This window comes from Phoenix dactylifera, chromosome 15 (genome assembly GCF_051530095.1).
Source record: "Phoenix dactylifera cultivar Ajwa chromosome 15, Ajwa_hap1_PhDact_Kaust_v1.1, whole genome shotgun sequence".
Taxonomy (NCBI): Eukaryota; Viridiplantae; Streptophyta; class Magnoliopsida; order Arecales; family Arecaceae; genus Phoenix; species Phoenix dactylifera.
Genome location: NC_143204.1, coordinates 17121873 through 17144396, shown reverse-complemented (window position 1 = coordinate 17144396; position 22524 = coordinate 17121873). Strand labels below are relative to the sequence as shown.

The 22524-nt window shown below is 39.9% G+C and overlaps 1 protein-coding gene across 1 annotated transcript; it reads right to left on the bottom strand.

Annotated features, from left to right (window-relative positions):
* Positions 1-7804: 7804 nt before the first annotated feature.
* Positions 7805-21627, bottom strand: LOC103704227 (uncharacterized). The gene is made up of 6 exons (XM_008787428.6): positions 20339-21627; positions 16808-16899; positions 16621-16725; positions 15755-16543; positions 10846-11068; positions 7805-8416 (listed from the first exon to the last, which is right to left on the bottom strand). The coding sequence occupies exons 1-6, from the start codon at positions 20631-20633 to the stop codon at positions 8046-8048; spliced, it is 1875 nt and encodes a 624-aa protein (XP_008785650.3). The 5' UTR covers positions 20634-21627; the 3' UTR covers positions 7805-8045.
* Between the last annotated feature and the right edge of the window lie 897 nt (positions 21628-22524).

The window sequence follows — 22524 nt, the reverse complement described above, 5'->3', positions numbered from 1 at the left end:
TGTGAGTGCTCTTTAAAATTACTGCATATGCTTTATTTGGTTTCATGAACAAGATGAGCTTCAACAAAATAAGGCAGCTGTGAATTTATATATGCATAACCATAGTTGTAATTGGAAGCCTTGTCCTGGCTTTGTGAGTTAATATCCTTTATAAATGTAATTGTTCAACTAACTTATCTCCCAATTTGATTTACTGTTGTAGTATGGATATCATTTTCAGTAATTTGGTGGGCACATATAGAAGTGCTTAGATGGATCGAAAAATAATGTGTTGGATTGAATAAGAAATCCTTTAAGATTTTGAATATAACATATTCCAGTAAATGTTGCACTCCTAATAACATGCAACTTAATTATGGCATTCCTTGATCATACTGACATTTGGAATCTCTGGGTTTAATAAAAAAATCCCTAGGATGCCTTCAAGCCTTGTACGCATACATAAGACACTGCATGAATCATGTCTGATTAAAGTTATGGTTACATGGTCTTGCTATATCATTGGGAATGACCAAACATTCTTTATATTTAGTCTCATGCAACTAAATACAGTGGGCACACCACTTCATGTAATAAACGAGGTAAATTGGCTGTGACACCATAGATGTTGGATGACTTGCAATTCTTTTGTATTCTTGCATGAGCTTTAGATGGTGGTTTGGTTTTTTCTTTAGGTTTGATTGTAGAATAAATTGAGGGGACAAAGAGTTGTAATCTCGGTAATGTAGAGGGTATAGGATTTATTTCACAAGATTAAGGAATTTATGTTTTTCTTTTTGATAAAATAGGTATTTCATACAATACGAGTACGGATATACTCAATAAAATCAGAAAATAATAGGTCATGGAGTGCCCAAGGCAACTTTTCCTCTCCGGCCCATAGGGCGTCTCCGGATTGGCTGGCAACATAAGCAGTCACTCAGTCCGCAGTTCCGTTAACCTTTCTGAATACATGCTTAGCCTGAAAGGCTACCCCATCTCTCACCATCGCGTATATGTCTCGAAACAGAAGGTGACCTACCCTACCACCGCTCGGATCCTCTTGGATCCAACTGATTACTGTGGCTAAGTCACCCTTTAATATAATCAAGCTGACCTATAACACTCGCCATGCATGACAAAGGCGGGCCAAACAGCCCGCAACTCAGCACCAGGAGCTGAGATGTTAAAGAGCTGGCATCCGCTTCCCTGGAGTTCGGGTTCCTGATGGCAAAATCAGCACCTTCCCTCCTACCTCCTTCCAAAACAGATCCACTAAAGTTAACTTTGAGAAAACTCGAGGGTGGGAGCTCTCAGATGAAAAACATTATATAGGACACTGCCTGAGTAGAATAGGGGTCCTATGCGTTTCGAGCTGTCAAAGGCCCATATGATGAGGTAACATAACTGATTTCTGCCGCCTGTGCCCGCGCACGCTCCACAACGAACCTCGAGGACTGGCTGCGCTCGCCAAAGATCCGAGCATTCCTTGCCAGCCAAATCTGGTAAACTGTGCAAGTCGCTCCAATAGCCACCCGACGCATCTGAGGGAAGCCCGACCACTGACAGATAGTCTGTAAGAAGAGATCCTTTTGATTCCAAGTATCTTGTGGGATCCCAGTAAGCCTCTAGGTCTCTCTCGCTCATGAGCACCGGAACAACACGTGATCCACCTCTCGTCAATACTATACTCCAAGCACTGAGGGGAAATCCTTAATCCTCGTCTACTCAGCATCGATCTCATCAGAAGGCACTTCCAGACCATCTTCCACAAAAATAATGCAACCTTCGGGTGAAGTTCGAATCGTCAGATCCAAGCACACTCCAGGCCTGGCGCGGGCTCTCGCCGGAGAACACGGAAGACTTTCCCCACTCTAGGAATTTATGGTGTTTGGTTGGAGAAACAAGTGGGAGGGGTAGTCCTATCGTGATGCTATATATTTGGCAGAACATGTCAAAAGGGCTAACTAAAATTTTATTTGTTCTGAAAGTTTAACTGAAAAAATCTACCAATTATTGGAAAATGGCTAAATATGGAGGCTTTATCTTGGGAAAATTTGAGCCACCCTTCTACCTCCCCTGTAACGTTTCCCCACGTCCTACCACCCTCGGCCTGAAGCGATGCTATTGATCGTCAATCTCTGTTTAAAAAAAATTGGCTATGGATGGATGGGTTTTCTCATGTCCATTATTCTGATTCCCAACTCTCACACCACTTACCCATCCCTCCTTATCTCGCCCCTGGGTTCGTCCAATGTTATGTATATATGTATGTATGTATATATATATATATATATTGATGCTCTAAAATATTTACCCTTCTCCTATCTACTTAAAATTGGCCAAATATGGAGGCATTTTGTTGTGGTGCAAATATGGAGATTCTCGTTCCTCAGATTCCCCCTCCCATTCGCCAGTAGCCTCGCGTAAATTAATTCTTCGCTAGCGCACAATGACATGGCGTTACCACATGTATATAAATATGACCAAATGCCAATGCATATGAATATGATTCGATACAAATATTGTAGACTAGGAAAGTAATGGTTCGCAATACTAGTAGCACAAAGTACCCGAATAACAAAAGAAGAAAATAAACAAGAGTTACTTCATCCTGGATTCCGTGGTGGAAACCTAGCAGGCATAGAACATAGTATTGATCTTATATAAGATACATCCACAAGTCACCAGATACATGTCGAAAACTACATAAACAAGAATATCATGCAAGAACATGGGATAGCAGAAGAGCCGCACCAAGTAGGAGGATGCAGGCCATGAGATGGATAGTGCGAGAGGGATGGTTGATATACCATAGTGGCCTATAGGAGTTGATTTCTTAGAAAGCTCCTTTACAAGGGAAATAATATTTCGCATTGCATGCACCACATGGCTATGCGCTATGCCAATCATCTCGTTTCATTTTTATAGGTCCCAATCATCAAGCGTCTGTCTCAATAAACAGCCCACAAAAATAAGACGAGGTGATTGAAATGGTGCATGCCATATTGGTGCATGTGGTGCAGGATATAGTTTCTCTTTTACAAGTAGGGTCACTGCATCGATTGTCCAGTTTGATAAGACTGATGGATATATTGCTAGTAAGCATATGGGAAATAACTGAAAAGTAGGCTTACCTTCAAGTAAGTCATATGGGAGATAATTGGAAAGTAGCTTACGTTTGGGCATCAAAAACCTTCTGATGGGGGGTAAAATGGATCGTCCAGCCCAGGACAAAAGAGGCCACCCAGCTTCGGCCTGATAGGCATCAACCCTAACCAGATGTGTCCTCGGTCTGGCCTGAAATCAGCCCAGCCTCGGACTCCGCCGAAAGCTCCTTCAACCTCGGATATTCGCCGACGCGCCCGGGCCAAGCTCGGGGCGCCCTCCTTGTTCGCCGATGCGCCCCGGCCAAGCTTGGGGCACTCTCTCCAATTACACGCCCTGACCTCTGAGCTCGGGGCACTTTGCCAAACACACCTCAGCACCCGTCAAGCCGACCTCACCAAATGCATGATGCGACTTTTCAACGAGTTCGGCCTTGCTGATGGCCGCACCCATGTGCGTGCCCATGCCCTCCTACGTGGTCGTATATCGCAACACCACTACACCGTGCTTTGCTAGCTGGCCTACGGCAGTCCAAGGACAGCATCATACTACTCCGGCCATACCCCGTTATGACCGTCAACGCCTTACCGTTTCCAAGAACGGACTCCACTGCGCGCTACAAGCAAGCTCTGGTTGCATGCCACTCCCCTTAATGATGGGAACGGGCCATACCTCTGCTACTTGAGTACCCCTACCGGGACTATAAAAACTTCCGACAGGTAATATTGAGGGGACTTTTGGCTGGATCGACTAAGCTCCACTCTAACTTGATCGTCGGAGAGCCCTCACCGAAAACACCAGTGAGGCTTTGTGCAGGTACCCCGGTCCGTCGCGGGAGGTGGCTCCCCTTGTCTTTCTCTGCGCTCCGGTAGCTCCTCCGACTCCTCCAGCGTGGTCACCCTCGGGCCAGATTTGAACCACAACACCTTCCATCCTTTAGGCCCTAGAACAAGACCAACATATATGAATGCATAATGGAATCAACATGGCGTTGTCACATTATTTGATGTCCACCATATCCTGTTGTGATAATGTGTTTGTTCCTATTCTTCACAGTCGTTGAAGTGACGACCAATTGTGTCTCCAATATGCTGGAATGTCTCCGCAAGAACCAGACTCATGATCCCGTGCCCCATGCTGAAAAGAGAGTGTGTCAGCAGTTGCTAGGTAATGATATCACACAAGGCATGGAATATCATCATGGTCATCCTAAAACAGTCATGACCCATGACTCTACCTAGCATATGAATAGTTTGGTTAAAAAAACTTAGAATCTCATCCAAAAAATTAGTCAGAAGATGTTATTTGGATTTTTTGGCTTTATATAAATATCCAAAGATAGTTAGCTAAAATATATTATTTGGATTCCTTGATCTCGTACAAATATTCAAGATCCATTCAGTGTATAGCTGTTATGGAACTAAACACATGCCCACATGGGTCCTCATATGCTCCTCACGTTCAAGCTCTAAGTACTGCAAATCCAATAATAAACATCACGATCAGTTTGTAATCGATCTAATGAGCATGTGCTGCAGTGCCTTCTAGTTTGTTAGGTCATCGATCGAGTTGCTTTGATAACATTTGTAGCAAGTCAGAATTTCATCCAAAAAAATTTACTGAAAGATGTTATTTAAATTTCTTAGCCTCATACAGGTATCCAAAATCTATCCAATATACGGCTGATATGAAACTAAATATATGCCCACACGAATTCTAGTTCAACATAGCATCATCTCAACAAGTGTGGGTGCACTGGGGGAGGAGAGGAGAACAACAATTCGAAGACCTCATTCCATAATGGGTCATCATCACCATCTTCAGGCACCCCACCATCCTCTCCTCGACGTTTAATACCATCATCAGTCTCCCACCCCTTCTACGCTTCCACTCCCTTTTTAACTTCCACTTTTTTTGGGACCCAGAAGAACGGTAAGCTCTAAAGCAGTGACCCGACTTTGTTTTCAGTTTTTTAGTCGTGGCTTTTGGCAGGGTCTTCAGTTGTCAGCGAAACCAAATACAGGACGTCGATTTCATTTCTTGGGATGACCTGAATGCAGAGATTGACTCTGGGAACTCAAATCTTAACGATAAGGCTTACGGCCGGGTCATCTGGGTTTCGACGGGTGGCAATGGGGATTCGAGGGTAGCGCAGGGAGCACGGACGAATGGTAAGGGGAGAGAGTGAATATATTTATTTCTCCAGGAGTATATAAGTGAGCGTAAAGAAGCCATGCGACCATGATATGCTGAACCGATCCAGACCGGCCAGCTTGACACATACCAGACCGGTCCAGTCCTTGCGGTGAAAAATGGTTCCGGCCCCAAGCATACCGGTTCGCAATGGTACAAGACCGGTACTGCCTTATACTAGTGTGAACCAATCCGGTTCACACCGGTATGCCTTCAGTTTGCCACAGGGCATGTATCGGTGCGAACCAGTCCGGTTTGCATCGATACACCTTCAGTTTACCACAGCGCCGCACGTTGTAGCCTTTTTGACCACAGCACGCGGCGCTGTGGCCCAAAGTGGCAGACAGCGCGTGTGGTTACACCGCCTAGCCCTTTCGTCCACAGCACGCACGCGCTGTCGCCAGTTCGGCGACAATGCATGCGCACTATCATCTTAACACTGTGGCGATTTTGGCCACAGTCTCTCTCGACGCCTCGCACGTTCGGCTATAAAAGTCGAATGGTCGAGAGCATTCTTCTCTTTCCCAAAGGTATGGTTTTCTTTTCCCTATCTTTTGTTTTTTAATATTTTTTAAGGGGCTCAGAAAAAATAGCTCAAAAATTACAAAATAAAAGCAAATCATGCCAAATTTTTAGATTTGGACATGTTTTTTTATATATGTTGTAGCTCTATAGAGGATGTGGATGTTGACATAAATATTTTTATTTTTTAAAATTTTATTATTTAATTTTTTTAAAATTTAAAATATAATAAAAAAATATTAAAAATAAAAAAAATGAAAAATAGTAGTACATTCTACATAATTCAAAAGTAATTTTTGAGATAGAAATATTCATTTTCTGAATTTACAAAGGGCCTCAATGGAGAGTGTCAAGGAGGAGACATAGAGCAGCAGCGATGAAGGTTCTGGTGGTGATGGATCTGCTAGCCATAGAGGGAGTGAAGATAGTATGGTACTTCTTATGAGATACAGTCGAAGGCTAGTCTTCGATGCACCGGTGAGTCCCAGTTTATGCATGCTACACAGGATATGGACTATGATCGACTATTTTATAGAGCCTGCGAGGATATCATTGCATATAGGAGACGGATTCCTCGAGGTCGTTCAGAAGGACAGGATGTAGCTGCAGATGATCTCGCAGGTGGAGTAGGATCCATAGACGTATCAGGTTCCGAGTCATATACTAGTTCCTATTATCCGCAGCCTGAGGCAGCCCATGACCTATACAGATACGGATATGAATATGGTGCGTCGGAGGCATCTTCTATTGGCTACTACCCTATGCAGCTTGAAGCATCTCATGGGTTGGATTTTGCTACCGCTATATTCAGATGGGCCCGTCCATAGAGCCAGAGCTTGAGCAAGAATCCGAAAGTTTTTATAACCCGGCGCGCATTCTTTCTAAGATGAGCAGACAAGACTACAAGGTCGCTTGGGTAGAGGCGTAGGTTGATCTGCCTCCTCTGAACTACACTTATGATCTAGATATCTACGAGAGCTATCACTACCCATCCTGATTTCATATATCTACGAGAGCTATCACTACTCATCCTGATTTTAGATATCCGAAAATATTGTAAAAGTATGTAAGTGATGTATCTTGATTTGAAGATATTTTATATTGTTCATTTTATAATTTGTATCATAAATTGGAAGTAATAAGATGCATCATCTGTCTCAAACCCTAAACATAGAAACATAAAAAAAAAAACATAAAATTAAACTTAAATTCATAGAAAAAGATCCAAAAGAAAGAGAACTCTCTCCCCCTCCAACAAAAAAAAAAAAACCCGTGCGGTAGCCGAAATTCAATCGAACCAATGGTACCAGTTCGGTACAGCCCGAACCGGTCCGCTACGGTCCAAACCAGTACCGAACCAGTCTGCTAGATCATCGGTACGTCTATTGATATCAGTTCGACAGACATTGCATGCAACCATGTGGTATTACGTAATGCCCGTTAGTCCTTGTATCCCTTTTCTCAAACTTGAATTTTCATTCTTTTGAAGAGACCAGGGTGCCATTATGCAATGTTTTACATGGGTCCTTATCGTTTGCGCTTGTCAGTTTGAAAAAAATAAAAAAAGAAGAAGAGCGGTGCTTTCAATTAACTTAGGTGCTCAATCCAGGAGCACTTAAAAATACTATCGTGTTTCTAAACGAATTATTGGTTATGCGGTCAGCGAGTTCTGATTTGGCGAGCGTTTTTCTTATCTTTCCTTTCTTGTTGCTGGACTTCACCGTTCTTTACATTGCTTCATGCTGGCTTTTGAAGTGCAATCCCCATCTGCCTATAGAAGGTTGTAAAAATGTTCTCTTTTTCCTCCTTTCCTCGTCAAAAATTTTGCAAAGCAGCCCTCCAATTGCTTAGAATTATTAATTTCTGCATCAGAACATGGTTCCCATCGCTTTGTTCAATCTGTGCCAACCCCTCATCCAGAAGTATGTTTGCGTTCGCAGCTGTCACTGGATGTTATGGTCAGCGAACAAAGCTGGAGGAGCCACTCCCTGCCAGATATTCATGGTCTTAATCTGGAATTAAATTGCTAAACAGAATGTCAAAAGCTTAAACTAAAGCTACAAAGATCACCAAGTCTTCAGTCAGTTCACCTCCATGGTTCTCCTAATTATAGTGCAGCTAACTTGGCACTAGAAAGTAACATCATCGTGTTTGTATATGATACTTTATACTCACACGTCTATGTACAAAAAAAAAGAGAAAAACTTGAAAGCGAGCCTGGTTCCAACTACAATTGCCAGCCTTCAACTCTCATCGCCACCTATGCCTACCTTCTCCTCAGAGTCTTCCTCAGCACCTTCATCCTTCGGCCGCTTTCGTGAATTAACTTGCCTCATGTTTAGGTCAGTTCTATCACTCAAGCTGGCTTCTGCTTGCTTATCTTCTTCATTTGAGTTGGCTTGTGTAGCTAGGACTTCTTGGTCTGACATTATAGAACTGCCGGATTCCGCCCTCTTGGTGAAGATTAAGCATTCAGTTAGCTCTGCACCACGGCTAACTGAAGATATTGCTGACAAGATATCTGGCTTGGCTTGGATATTGACCCACTGATTCCCTACCCAGTCTTTAGAAATTCTTAAATTTTTTCTCTGGCATATTAAGAAGACATCTTCACCTGGATCACATGAAATTCATAAATCATTTCTCCCCCTTCTGATGTGTCAATGTAGCTCTTAAAAACAGAACTAGAAATTGCAGCTCTGAGAGCCCAATTGAATGGCACCAGACAAGGATTTGATGCACATAACTAATCAAAATTAAGCATATGTTGCAAGCAGACTGCAGGTGGTTAATAAGAAAATTCCAGTATTGATCTGTTGAAATCTTGCTTGCATATCATGGTTGATTTGTATATATTTGTCAAAAATGAAAGGTTACAGAAGGCTTTTCTTTATGTTTATGTACTTTCATCTATTTGCATATACACAAATAGGGTGTTTAGTCATAAATGCCTGACTAGTTCACGTATAACACTAGTACCTTGTCTGCATCAGCCAAATCATCAGAACCTTGATACATAACCATTCAGCCTTGTCCCAACACTATTTTCCTGTCAGCTTTATGAATTCTCATTGCAACTGCCAGAACCTTGATGACATGTGATAAATTGTTCCCATTTAAACTAGCCTTAGATGAATGTGGACTTAAAATTAATGCTGAAGTCCAGACAACAAAACATAAATGCAGCCAAAATAATTATTTCACCAAATTGGCTAGCTAAGCATGAAAATGCGGGAGAGAGGCCAATGGTTTCTAGGCGACGACAGCCTAGGAGATGCTTGAAAAATGTGAATGTGCGGCCAAGAAGGTAAGGAATGCTGCAATCATTAGTTAGTGTTATTATATCAAGATAAGAGCTATAAAATTAAACTGGAAGGTAGAAAGTATGATCTTGATGCATGTATCAGTTAGCACAGGGTCAGAAACATTTGACCAGATGTTGAAAAGAATCCACCAGGAAGGCCACCAACATCAACCGGTCTAGGAAGATTTCAGATAGTTTTGGCTTCGTATATAGTTTTAGTCAAAATCTGTGTTGTACATAAAGTTAACATATCTGGTTTCAATCCAGCCATCAAAAATACCAAATGTATCTTTCAAGCAATGTTAAATATACAAAAGAGGTACACTCGAAAAGTTTATTATTTTTTTATTGCAAGTTACATTGAAGTGTTGTTTGACAAGTAATAAGATGATTGTGCCATTCTTCTCCTGAAAGATATTTCCCATCCAAAATCTATAAATTCTCCTCTTTTCTGGGAATAACTTGACCTAGGAAGGATCTTTTATCCCCCCCCCCCCCCCCCCTCCCTTTCTTTTTTTTCGTTGGGCCATTGGGGTGGGGGTGGTCTTGACTGGACTTGTGTCAAAGGGCAAGAGAGAGGAAACAAGAACCCAAGATAACAGGGCTGAAAGTTGGGAGAAAGATATGGAATACTTTGCATCAATAGCCTTTAAATGGGAATGAGTAGTGAAGGATTGACAAAATTGATCTGAATAGTTAAATTAAGGCCTGGTGGTTATTCCCTTCTACTTCAAGTATATGAAAAAGCTAGCTTCTTAAAACTAAGATGTCCATCTGAGTACAATGAATGCAGTATCTTTTGAAACAGCAAATTGCCAAATTATTTGGTTACAGAATGCTTTGCAATTTAAGAACAACATATATATGTCATATTCTTACCCTACTAATTACTAACCTAGGCAAAAATGTCTATGCTATTTCCCCATATCCGACACTAATTGTTTTACTTATTTAAAAAAGAACATTTCATAAAGGACATCTGACTTTTCAGAGAGTAAAACTGGAGCATCCAATCAGCACAAATGCAAAATAGACCCCTGGGAATTTAAGCAATCTTAGTCTTTGTACTTCTATTGATCTCTTTAAGACAATGGTCAATGAGAAAATTTAGGGCTGGGATTGAACTTTTGCTATTTTCTGTCTTATAATATACCTAATCTGCATAAACTATAACATAACTAGCAGCTCTCCAACTATTTGGGATCAGCTCAACTCTTCCTTTACCATTTCTTCCTACTGGAACTACAGGAAAAATGTGCTTATGATTGAGTACATTTGTGTATTCTCTTTTTAATCTACTAGAGCATCAAGATAGAAATGGCCAAAAAACCTGCCCTTCAGAAATATGTGGTGCCTCACAATATTTCCTATCCATTATCTAAAAATGCAATTGAAACATCAAATGTACTAACAACTCCGGACAAGCTTACTAGATAAAATAAATAATGGATTGCTACATAACTAGATAAATGGATGTGCAATGGTTCATAAATACTGTTTTTCCTCCTGAAAGACCCCTTGCTCTAAATTCTTATTTTTACTGGCAATTCCAAAACACCCTGTGAGAAGAGAGACTATGGGAAACTGAAAATGGAGAGCACAAGTTGTATGTGTCTCACTACCATTCTTGACTAAAATAGAGTAGATGGCAGTTTGAACAAAACAACAACACTAACAAAAATATGGCTTAAAAAAGGGGTTAACAGTTTAGCACTAAAAACATATAAGGAAGCACAAACCTGGAAAATATACTTGCAGACTATCATCTTCACAGCTGTCTGTTCCAACAACAACTCCTTCCCACCAACCATCATTCCACCACGCATCCACCGGGGTTCCATTAACATAAGCAATAGTATCGAGTAAACAATCACATGAAGGACAAGGACGAATTGTTGGGCGGCCTGAGAATCTCATGCCCAATTTGTCAGGAGCTGCTGGTCTGAAGGCAGGGATCCATTCCTACACAGCACAAACTAACATAAATACAGGCAAGACAGGTAGTAAATTTATTCCTAGATGCAGAGACCATATGGTCCTTAGGTAGAAGGCAGATGCCTAGTATTGTATTATAAGAAAACCAAAAATCAATAAAGAATCACACGTATAAAATAACTAAAATTATCAATAAATCAGAAAAAAACGATAAAGAAAAAAGTAAGTTAAGGAAACACTATCATATTTATTGGAGTACTTATTTTAGCATAACATGGCATGTCAATTAGTAAAACTACAAGTTGTCCCCACAAATTATAGAATAGTATAAGTTTATCATGCATAAATACATGATCATATATTCAAGAGGATTAATTCAACTAGAAAGTCTATCTATGTTGAATAGTCAACCAAAGTAAGAAATAAACAAACAATCAAGAATTGCTAGACATATAACTAAGCTGGTCCAAGTGCCAAATGAGAAATAGTTCCAGTATCCACCTAAAACTCATAATTAGGAGTTTCAATCCGCCGAGCTTGATCGAGCCTGGAAATGATCAAGCTCAGCTTGAAATTAATTTCGAACTGGAAATTGTAGAGCTTCGTTCGTCTACCACTATTTTAAGCTCGGTTTGTTTACCATTATTTCAAGCTCAATTCGAGCCCAATTTTGAATCAAAACAAATGCAAGACTAAACGAACAGCTTGCAAATCCTTAATTGAGCTAGAAATCAATTCAAGCTTGAACCAAGCTTGGTTAAGCTTGAATCAAAGCTTGATTCAAGCTTGACTTCAAGTTTGATTCAAAAAAGGAAGAAAGCAAGAGAGAGAGAGAGGGTACCTCTCTGCCTGCCTTGGAGGTGGTGGTGGCATTGGTGGTGGTGAGGTAGTGGTGGTCACTTGTGGTGGTGACCGACGACAAAGCCAGAGCTCAAAATATTGCGAAAATCTTGTGGAAATTAGGTTTTAGAGAACAGAAGCAGAGATTTGAAAAATTAATCAAATACAAGAGAGAAACAGGTAAGAAAGTTCACCAGAGAGGAGACTACAATAGTGGTGGAAGCCATGGTGTCATAGTGGTTGTGGAAGGTCAAGAATTTAGGTTTTAAAGTGACAAGAGAAGATGGAGAGAACAATAGGAAGAGATTAGAGAGAGGAGTTTGTGGCGGCCGTGGGAGCTAGAGTGGCCAAGGACTTAGGCCCTGTTTGGGGGGGCTTTTGGAGGGCCAAAAAGCACTTTGTGGCCCTCCAAAAGTACTTTTAGATAAAAAATGGTGTTTGGAAAAAATTTTGGAAAGCTATTTCAGTTTTTGCGGGAAGCTGAAAACAGCTCTTTGGCAGAAGCTCCATTTTGGAGCTTTCCGAAAACGCTATTTTGAGCTTCGTCGGAAAGTTCTATTTTTGACCAAAATACCCCCATTTTAAAAAAAAAAATCCTCTCCCACCGCCTGTTCCTCTCCCACCCAACCCTCCTCCCCACCCCCTTACCCCGGCCGCCCTCTCCCCCGCCGCCGCTGCAGTGCCGCACCCCCTCCCTCTCCCCCGCCGCCGCAGTGCCGCACCCCCTCCCTCTCCCCTTCCCCGGTGGGGAGGTGCCGAAGAAAAGTAAGACGGGTTGGTCTTTCCCTTTCCGTGGCCGCCGCCAGCCACGATTTCTCCGTCACGGACGGATGGGGAGGTGCCGAAGAAGAGGGAGTTCCCCACAGTGGGGAGGTGCTGAAGAAGAGGAAGAAGAAGGGGGCGCCCTCCCCCTTCCTGCGGCCGCCGCCGGTCAGGACTCGCCCCCCTCCCGCGTCTGCCAAAGGAGTTCCCCACGGTGGGGAGGTGCCGAAGAAGAGGACGAAGAAGGGGGCGCCCTCCCCCTTCCTGCAGCCGCTGCCGGTCACAACTCGCCCCCCTCCCGCGTCCGCCACGACCCGGCCCCTTTCCGGCACCGTCGGCCTCGCGGGAGGAGAACACGTCCCAAGGGGGCAGCCGAGACTGCCGCAGGCGCCGCCGGCCACGGCCCGACCCCCTCCCGCAGCTGCCGTGGGCTGGCCTCCTTCCGGCGCCGCCGACCGCGTGGGAGGAGAAGAAAGGAGAAGGGGGAAGAGGAAGGAAGGAGAAGAGAAGAAAAAAAGAAAAGAAAAAGAAAAGGAAAAAAAGAAGAAAAAGAAAAAAAGAGAGAAGAAAAGAAAAGAAAAGAAAAAATAAATAAATAAATAAATGCATAAATAAATATTTATATAAATCAATGAATGGATGAATAAATAAATAAGATAATAAATAAATATATTTCAATGAATAAATAAATAAATAAATATACGAATGAACGTATAAATAAATAAATAAAAAAAATAATGAGTGAGTGGCAAATAATCTGATCTTTATGATATTGATAAATACAGTGAATTTGTCACCATTGCAAATAGTTAAGTAAAGAGATAATCTGTTAAAGAGATAAATTGTCATTGGAAGGGTAAAAAATTAATTTACACTAATAATTATAAAATTTTATATATTTATTGTTGTATTATACTATAAATATAATATTATATTACATTATATCATAATACATTAATATGTTATGTTAAATAATTTAATATTATGTTATATTATGAGAAATTAATTTATACTAATAATTATATTATTTTATACCTTTATTATTGTATTATACTATACATTTTATATTATATTACATTATATCATAATACATTAATATGTTATTTTAAATAATTTAATATTATGTTATATTATGGAAAATTAATTAATACTAATAATTATAATATTTTATACCTTTATTATTGTATTATACTATAAATATAATATATATTACATTATATCATAATACATTAGTATATTATGTTAAATAATTTAATATTATGTTATATTATGAAAAATTAATTTACTCTAGTAATTATATTACTATTATACTATACTATGCAATGTCATATTACTATATTATAATAATATTATTTTATATTATAGTAATATTATACTATATCGTATATTATGTATTAATATATGTTATGTTTTATTATACTCTGTTGTATAATACTATGCAATGTCCTTTATGGTAATTTTGTCATACAAATGTACTTTCTCAGTTTGTTTACCAAACATATGTTAAAGTGCCACAGTACTTTAGAAATGTAGTTACCAAACAGCAAATAGCTTTTTATAACAGTTCTACTTTAAACAGCTCTACTTCCAACAGCTCTACTGCCAACAGCTCCCCCAAACAGGGCCTTGGTGGCGGTGATGGCTGGCAAACGAGGAGAAAAGAAGGGAGGTTGAGGTGTGGAGCTAAAGGAATTTGGGGAGTTGTAGGAGAGTGCAGAGTGACTTAGGAGTCATGACTCGGAAGAGGTATGCAGGGTAAGAGCCGTAAGTCTCTAATAGAGTGGAATGTTGGCTCATAAATCCAACAGGTATGCATACGTGTGTGTCTATATATATACACACACACACACACACAAACATATATATATATACATATATATACATATACATATATTGTGTGTGTGTGTGTATGTGTGTGTAGATATAGATATGCATGTGTGTATATATATATATATATACATGGATGTATATATATATATGTGTGTGTATGCATACAGGGTAATACTGAGCCTTATTGAGCCAAGCTTGATTGAGCCGGCTCTTTTTTTCGTTCGGCTCGAAAATAATTTCAGTCCTGACTTGTTGCTCAAGCCCACCTTGTTTATCTTCAAAGCGAAGCTGAATTGGCCTATTTCAAGCCAAGCCCAAACTGAGCTCGACCTCATCAAATTGTTTAATATGCTGACTCATGATACCCTATCTTGTCCCACATAATACCCAACCCACCCCAGAGTAATAGTTCAAACCCTACCAAACCGGGACCCAGGCCTAGATGAGCTACTTAGGCACCTATTAGGTGGCCATGCCGCATAAAACAGATTCCTTGGCAATTGGTCCTCTGTGGAGCAATTGGGGGACTATCCAAGTCTAGGTAGTTGTCTCTGAAAAACTGTACAGAGAAGCATTCAGATAATCAGCAGAGTTGAAAATATCTCAAATATATTTTTAAGAGAGGATTTCTACATACGTGGAAATTCTTGTTCATGAAACAATATCATAATATTTTTCAGGAATAATAGTTGTTGTAAATTGTAATAGTTAATCGGTGCAAATAAGAATTTAAGGCACCATATTTTATGTAGTTGCAGCTTACCGTCTATACTAGTAGACGTATGTCTGTATCCTGATGAGTAGGTATGCAATTATGCATAACAATAAATTTAGCTAGAAACAAGATAAAGAGAACAATCAAAATATCTATCCGCATTTATATGACATGAAATCTGTGCAGTATTTTGTTTCCTTAAATACACAGTTCAAGTTGCATACTGAAAATACAAAAATGCTGTCTGAGTGCCTATTCTTCCAAACCTAGAATAATATTCTTAATTTTTTTCTTTGTTCATAAGTCATAGAAATCAACCTGCGCATATAAAATTTAATGCGCTATAGTTAAAACTAATCCCAACTTACTTGGTGGGGAGCTGCATATATGCATTTGTTTTCAGATGAATAAAAATATGCAAGTAACACATGAACAACAGCAGGTTGCAGCTAGAAACAAGACAAAGGAAGCAGCTTGACATCTGCCTATAATATGAAATCTGAAAAATGAAATTATTTTTTTTTTTAAGTTATGGCCCACCAACAATTTAAAATGGCCTACTTTACCTCCACATTCCCACAGCCATCAACATTCTGCAAATCATCATATCGAACCTTCAACCTCTTATGAGATAATTGCAAAACAGTGCATTTGAACCAGCAGCCTCTGATGCCACTATCTTGACAGAGCAGCTCTATCTTCTCGCCAACCTTAAAAGGTGGGGTAGGCCAATTGCGTGGTCCAACAAACTTCACCGACAGTGGTCTTCTACCAGGTAACTCATACCTTAGGTTTTCATAAGCTGGTCTGCAGGCTGTTATATGGCTTGACATCTTTGCAGCTAAACGGTCTGCTGAAAATTTCTGGTGCCCCTTGATGAACCTTATTCTCTTGGGACCAGCACGTTTTGTGATTCTTCCATGACCAGATTCTTCCTCTTCCTTCTCAAACACGGTGCTTATATCCAAGCGTGCAAGAACTGCCTGATTAAAATATCCACGCAAAGTTCTTAAATCAAAGAGTTTGAATTTGTTTTTGCTGTACTGCCGAAAGCATAAACGGATTCCTGCTGTAGAAGCACATGGCAATGAAGCCAAGCATTTTTCATAGTGTTCAGGAGTTAAAACAGTAGCTATATCATCCACACACTCTGCACTGATGACTTGAGAGTAAGGTGTGATGAAGACTTCACTGGGATGCGGAGTAGGTGGGGGTATTGTACAAGCAAATTCTTGATTTTGATGAAACCATCGTACTTTAACCTTCTTCTGCCCTTTTTTGTCTTCATACATATCTTCTAAATAAGCAAGATAGCGATTGACCACCTCAGACATGACAAGAACAAACGAATGGGTCTGCACAATAGAGAATCTTTGTTTGGCACCAAAATATGACTGTGGGAATTAAGTTACATGGAAGTGACGGTGCTTACAGCTATGGTGGTTCCATTGCGACAGAATGCTTGGTAATGCCGAAGCTGTTTGCCACAAGTCCAGGAAACACCAGACCACACAATGTCTGAATTGTGGCCTTTATCCTAAGACAAAGTATTAAGAAAGTTACACAAATAGACTTATAAATTTATGTGTAAACTGAGAATTTGACCAACAATTTATTACCATATGTTTAAATAGATATCCTCCAGTCTCATTGAATCCATTCACCTCCACATCAGCAATCAAAGATTGTGGTAACTCATATTTTTCCGATTCTAAGGTAACATGGTAAAGGGTAGTTAAGTACTTATCTCATATTGACAAACACAGCATAATTGGATTAGTAAGATTTCTCAAATGAATCAGCTAGAACTCTTTATTCAGCAAGAACAAAATTAAATGACCTGCTTGAACAAAAGCCTCCTAATTTTTAAATAAAGAATTGTGTTGTGACATAGTTATTTTTTGAAATATGACATTGCTCAATAAAACAGAAAAAAAAACTATTTGAAGCGACAAAAGCTTCACCAAAATAAACTTCAACACAAGAATACCAAGGATTAAGAATTTTTTGATACTATGACAAGGAGATATAAGAAAGGATTCACCGGGCATATATAAATCTGTGTTGTGATGTTTAACATGCAGGACCAGTTGTCACCTAGCTTAATAGCTGAAAAAGGCCCATGAAGTCACGTAGGACTTCCCATGTTTAAGCTGGTCATGGAACAACTGCCATGCCTGGTTGTATGAAGCATTAAGGAGACTTCTGCCATATTCTAGAGTGTTTACAATCAAGAAAATTATCTATACAAAATTGCTAATTGACCATACATTGTGGTTTAAGAATATCATCTTCCATCAGAAGGCAACTTTTTTTTGTTCATGCCATATCTAATTTGCCACTCAAGATAATAGCAACCATGTGACTTCATTCTCCCAGTAGCCACTCATAAAGTCTGTAAAGTATCCGTAATGCATCATATGCTGATCTCCAAAAGTGTCCAGTACTTTTACGAATTACTTATATTGGACATCCTGCAGTAGCTACCAGTAGGCTGACCATGTGACCCCATTCTCACCTTCATAATCCTGATTTATAATCACAAAGCACATTTGCCAATGCATTTTCATCACATGGTAGATCAATGTTTTTGTTTCTCTCTTTTCATAAGGTTGCTTATAAAAATTCGACAAGACAAGCAGACGCTAGTTGCATGTCCTTGCAATGTGGCATAGGCCATTAGAAAGTCTTCCTTGGTACTACAATACCTCAAATTAAAGCAAGGTTGATAGCTGAAAGCAATGTTAACAAGACTTCTTTGACATGAAAAAAATTCACCATTATATGATCGAGAAGCTTTAGATAACAAGGTCAACTTGTCAAATTTTTAGGATTTTCATTTAATGTTGGGTGAGCAAAGATTGATTTCACAACGTAAAGTTGCAAATATCCCACACACCCTCCAATAAAGACTATCAAGCATTCAAGCTGATATTGGAATTTAGACTAGTTTGAAGATCGCCATACGACTGACGAAAAGAGGGAGTTTTCAGCATAAAAAATAGTTTTTGAGATTTCAATCCGATAGTGGTTTAAAATTAATTTTCCAAGGATTTTAGGTGTTTAGTTGATCAAGAAAAAAAAGATTGGAGGTCTCCAGTAGTCCTTTTAACTCTTTGTTTTTTCTAGTTTTAAGTCTAAAGTACCATGGTTTAGCATCAAGGAGCCCATTTTCTTGTCAAAAGAAGCAATTAATTGAGGGAAGCTAATTGGAAATCCCACATAATACACGCGGTGGGAGATATCAGGGGCAACTAAATTTTGGGGCCAGTCATAATAGAGAAACCTCTTGTTGGCCGAATCCTTATCAACCCCTAATCCTTCACCTGGACTTCTTGAGCCCTTTGTTTTTCTTCTATTCTTTCTTCAAGAGAAAACCTAGGGAAGACAGTCTTGTGTCAAGAGACCAAGTTAAAAAAGAAGGTACTTTGTTTAAAATAAGTCTTACTGTTATAATTTGTGGTTCTTCTCATGTAAAATAAACTCAAACTAAGTATTTCTCATCTTTTTTTCTTCTCTTTGAAGATTATGCTTCAGGATTGGGAAATGGAGTTGCCTCATTAGTAATGGAGACATGGACACAACCCAGACTACAGATATCAAGACAAAACCAGAAAACTGAACTTATGTTTCAGATATTAATCAAGTTTTAGATTTTTATTTGGGTGGAATCCATTACTCTATACTGATCCCACATTTTAATGATTAATATCACTATCAATTCAGTAACAAGAACATGATTATTTTGAAGTGCCTGCTTTTTCCCCTCAGATAGTTATCTCTCAGCATAGCCAATCTAGCATATTGCATCTGGCCTCACATAAATGTGGGCTGGGGAAAAATATATCCACATACACACTGGGATAACCAAAAAATAAAAAAGCATAAAGACCATGAGGCACTGGTGTGTTGATTTAAGATTCATTGCTTTAAGCTACTTAGGGTTAAACAGAATGTTAAAGCAAAAGAGAAAAAAGTATGCATTATTGTTAATGATTGGATAAGATTTTGAAGAACAGAGTTGTTGCTAACAGCATGCAAGAAGTTCACCTGAGGTGTTGAGCCTACCATATGGTGATACAGATGAAGAATTTCGGTTCATAGGCTTAGTTATGGCATTTAACATAAGTAACAGATGAAAAGGCTTTGATGAGGTGGCAGATTCATATGAAAACAACCAATGGAATGTTTTAGGTTGTTGTATATTGTGATAAGAGTTCATTCCTTTGGTTATTTAAACTAGAATGGATATTGGCGACTTTGCATCTCATGACGAATGGAGTTAGAAACATGCAATATTCAATTTCAAATTCCAACTCTCAGGTCAGGTTTCGACGATACAAAGCAATCTGAGGCTAGAAACAAGTCTCATTCACCATGTAACTTTAATAAGAAAAATGTGTTTGCATGAGGGAGGCAAACTAATGAACTGGCAAGCTTTACAGGCTAACACTTTACACCATTCAAACCCTAAGTTACCTTTAAAAAAAAAAAAGAAATGAGAAGGAAGGGTGTAAAGAGACATAAACACTAACACTGCATAACTCCCATGCTTATACTGAAAAACTATGGTTGAAAGCCTGACAATAGTCTAAGTATAGAAATTTGAGAATTAGCATTAAAGAAGTCCATCACTAAATGAATGGAATGAAACCATCATCAGGCATTTTCATATCCTTCATATTATCTCAGCAACACCTGAGGAAGCACTACTTGCAAGACAACTTGTTAGAGTAGGAGAATTAATATGCAATGACACACCAGAAGACGCATATCTTGCAGGACATTTCACCAACCAAGCAGGCAAAACATAAAAAGAAAGAGACCAAATCAACCCTTTGTGACAAGTAAAAGCTTCCACATATATGTCGAATCATTTTGATCAAAATAACGTTTGTGATGATGAACCAGCATCAAATTACTAGGTGCAGAAGCACAAGTCTGCAAATGACAGGAAAAATAGGACAATGCAAACCAAATATATTAAAGAGCTTTCCGGCAATACAGCAAATGCATATCAATGCACTAATCCAGGCATAAAATCTAAATGTGAGGTGCCGAAGTAGAGAAACATTAGCGTATTCAAATGCCCAGGTAAAAAGTGAAAATGAACTTTCAAGTACAGAATTGCGTTTGGAGAGGATAAGTACTTGAATTATTTTCGGTGCAGGTCTTTGCTGGAAGAAATGAAGTCAGCCAATCTACGACTTCTCTTCTCGATCTCCACTTGAGGCAAGAGACCCCCGACTTGTCCGGCCCGTAGGCCTGACAGAACTCCTCCGAAACCACATAAAGCATGTGCCTCAGGCTCCTTTCGGTGCCAACAACGGCAAGATGGGAATCTCCCTTGGAGTCTTCCAGATAGTAGTGGACGACTCGGCTTCCACGCTCCTGTGAGACGAACTCCTCCCTCCACTTCACAAAATCAGGACTGTTTCCTGACATCGTGGCAGTAGACAACACCAACACCAGATCAAAGTAGCATTCCAAACCACCTATGGGACCCTAAAAGATCAAGCTTAGCGAGTTCAAAATTCTCAGAACCAGCGCAGGAAACGAAGGGGGGGACAAAAGGGCAACAACTCTGGGAGATTTCGAGCAACAATGTCAGAGAGCTCGAGTCAGTAACTAGGGTTTCCACAAGTCAACTCATTCCAACGGGAAACCCCCCAAAAATCTAAGAACCGGGCTCGCTCGCACACCTATCTTTTGAACCAAAAGCGCCGAATAAACAAACAATCCCCCCAAAACATCACCTTTTTCAGAGAACTCGACCGTGCAAAACTGGGCTTCTCATCAACACCGTCTGCTTGAACCGGAACGGGTTTAGGTTGAGCAAAAACTTTTCCATGACGGTGAAATCCAGCCCAGAGAAGGATCAAAAGATGGGGTCTCCTCCAATCTTTACCAAAAGCTGGGGGGAAGAAGAGGAGGATCAAACCTGGGTCCTCCAAGGCTCCATCCGAAGCGAAAACCAACCAGAAAAGGGCGAGCCAAAGGGGAAGCCTTGTCCACGGCGGCGGAGGAGCCAAAAAGCAAGAAAAAAGAGTTCAAACGAGAGCTCTGAGGGAGGAGGGGGAAAAAAAAAAGAGCCGACCGGGGGATGCGGTTGAGAGCTTGGGAGCCCGAGGGTGAGGGAGAAGAGGTCGGCTCTTGTCTTCTTCTAGCTTTCTCCCTAAACTTGGAGATAGAAAAGAAGGAGAGGAGAAGGGAAGAAGAATAGCTGTGGAGGCTCAGAACGGAGTTCACGCGCCGCAGGGAAGGAGGAGGAGCGGCAAACAGCGGGTAAGAAGGGAAGAAGAACGCCCTCTCTCTCCCTCTCTCTCTCTCTTCCTTTAAGAGGTTGAATAAATCAAGTCCAATGAGGGGTGGGTGAGGAATACGGCCGGGGAATCTCCCCCCGGCCCTTATCGTGCGCACACTGCGCACCATTCCAAATGGTTTTTAATGTTACTTAGGGCTTTGCAATTAGAAATTATTTGAGGTGATTTTTTATGATGATCATGTGACATTAGGGCCTTTGCAATTAGAAATTATTTGTGGTGATTTTTTATGATGATCACGTGACGTTAGGGATTTTGCAATTAGAAATTATTTGTGGTGATTTTTTATGATGATCATGTGACGTTAAGGCTTTTGCAATTAGAAATTATTTGCGGTGATTTGTATGATGATCATGTGACATTAGGGTTTTTGCAATTAGAAATTACTTGTGGTGATTTTGTATGACGATCATGTGACTTGCGTGCATGATAGAAGACATGTTGTTGAGAAGTGAGTTATTTGTGGAAAATGCATTGCAACCACACACCTTAGAAGGCACCAAAATTTTTTAGGGCCCGCATGGTGCTTGGTTCGCAAATCACATGTATGGTACTAATCTTCATGAGTCACCTCGTTCCTCTCGTAGCATGGGATAAAAGAACTTGTGCATAAAAAATAACCACCTATTCCTAAATAATTAATTTTATCGCCATACATATATTAACTGGCTAACTTAACATATTGAGAAACCATCTTTCACTAGCAATTCAATGTAAGCATTTGTTTTTGTATAATTTATTTTGTTATTTACTCTCATGAATGCATTTTTGATAGATTGGTATAATGATTCAGCTTAACAAAGAAAAATGTATGTGTTTGTACTTTTATCTACAAGAGATTAGTGATGCAAATCAGGAAGGCAGTGTTTATATGAGACAAATTGAGTATACTCCCGCTTCTAATTACTACACTTTGTCCCCTCTTCCTTAAACAAGGTATACAATGACGATAATTATTAAAAAAGGATATGCATATCGCATTCGCCGATAGAAGCAGTGCTTTAGCATCAACG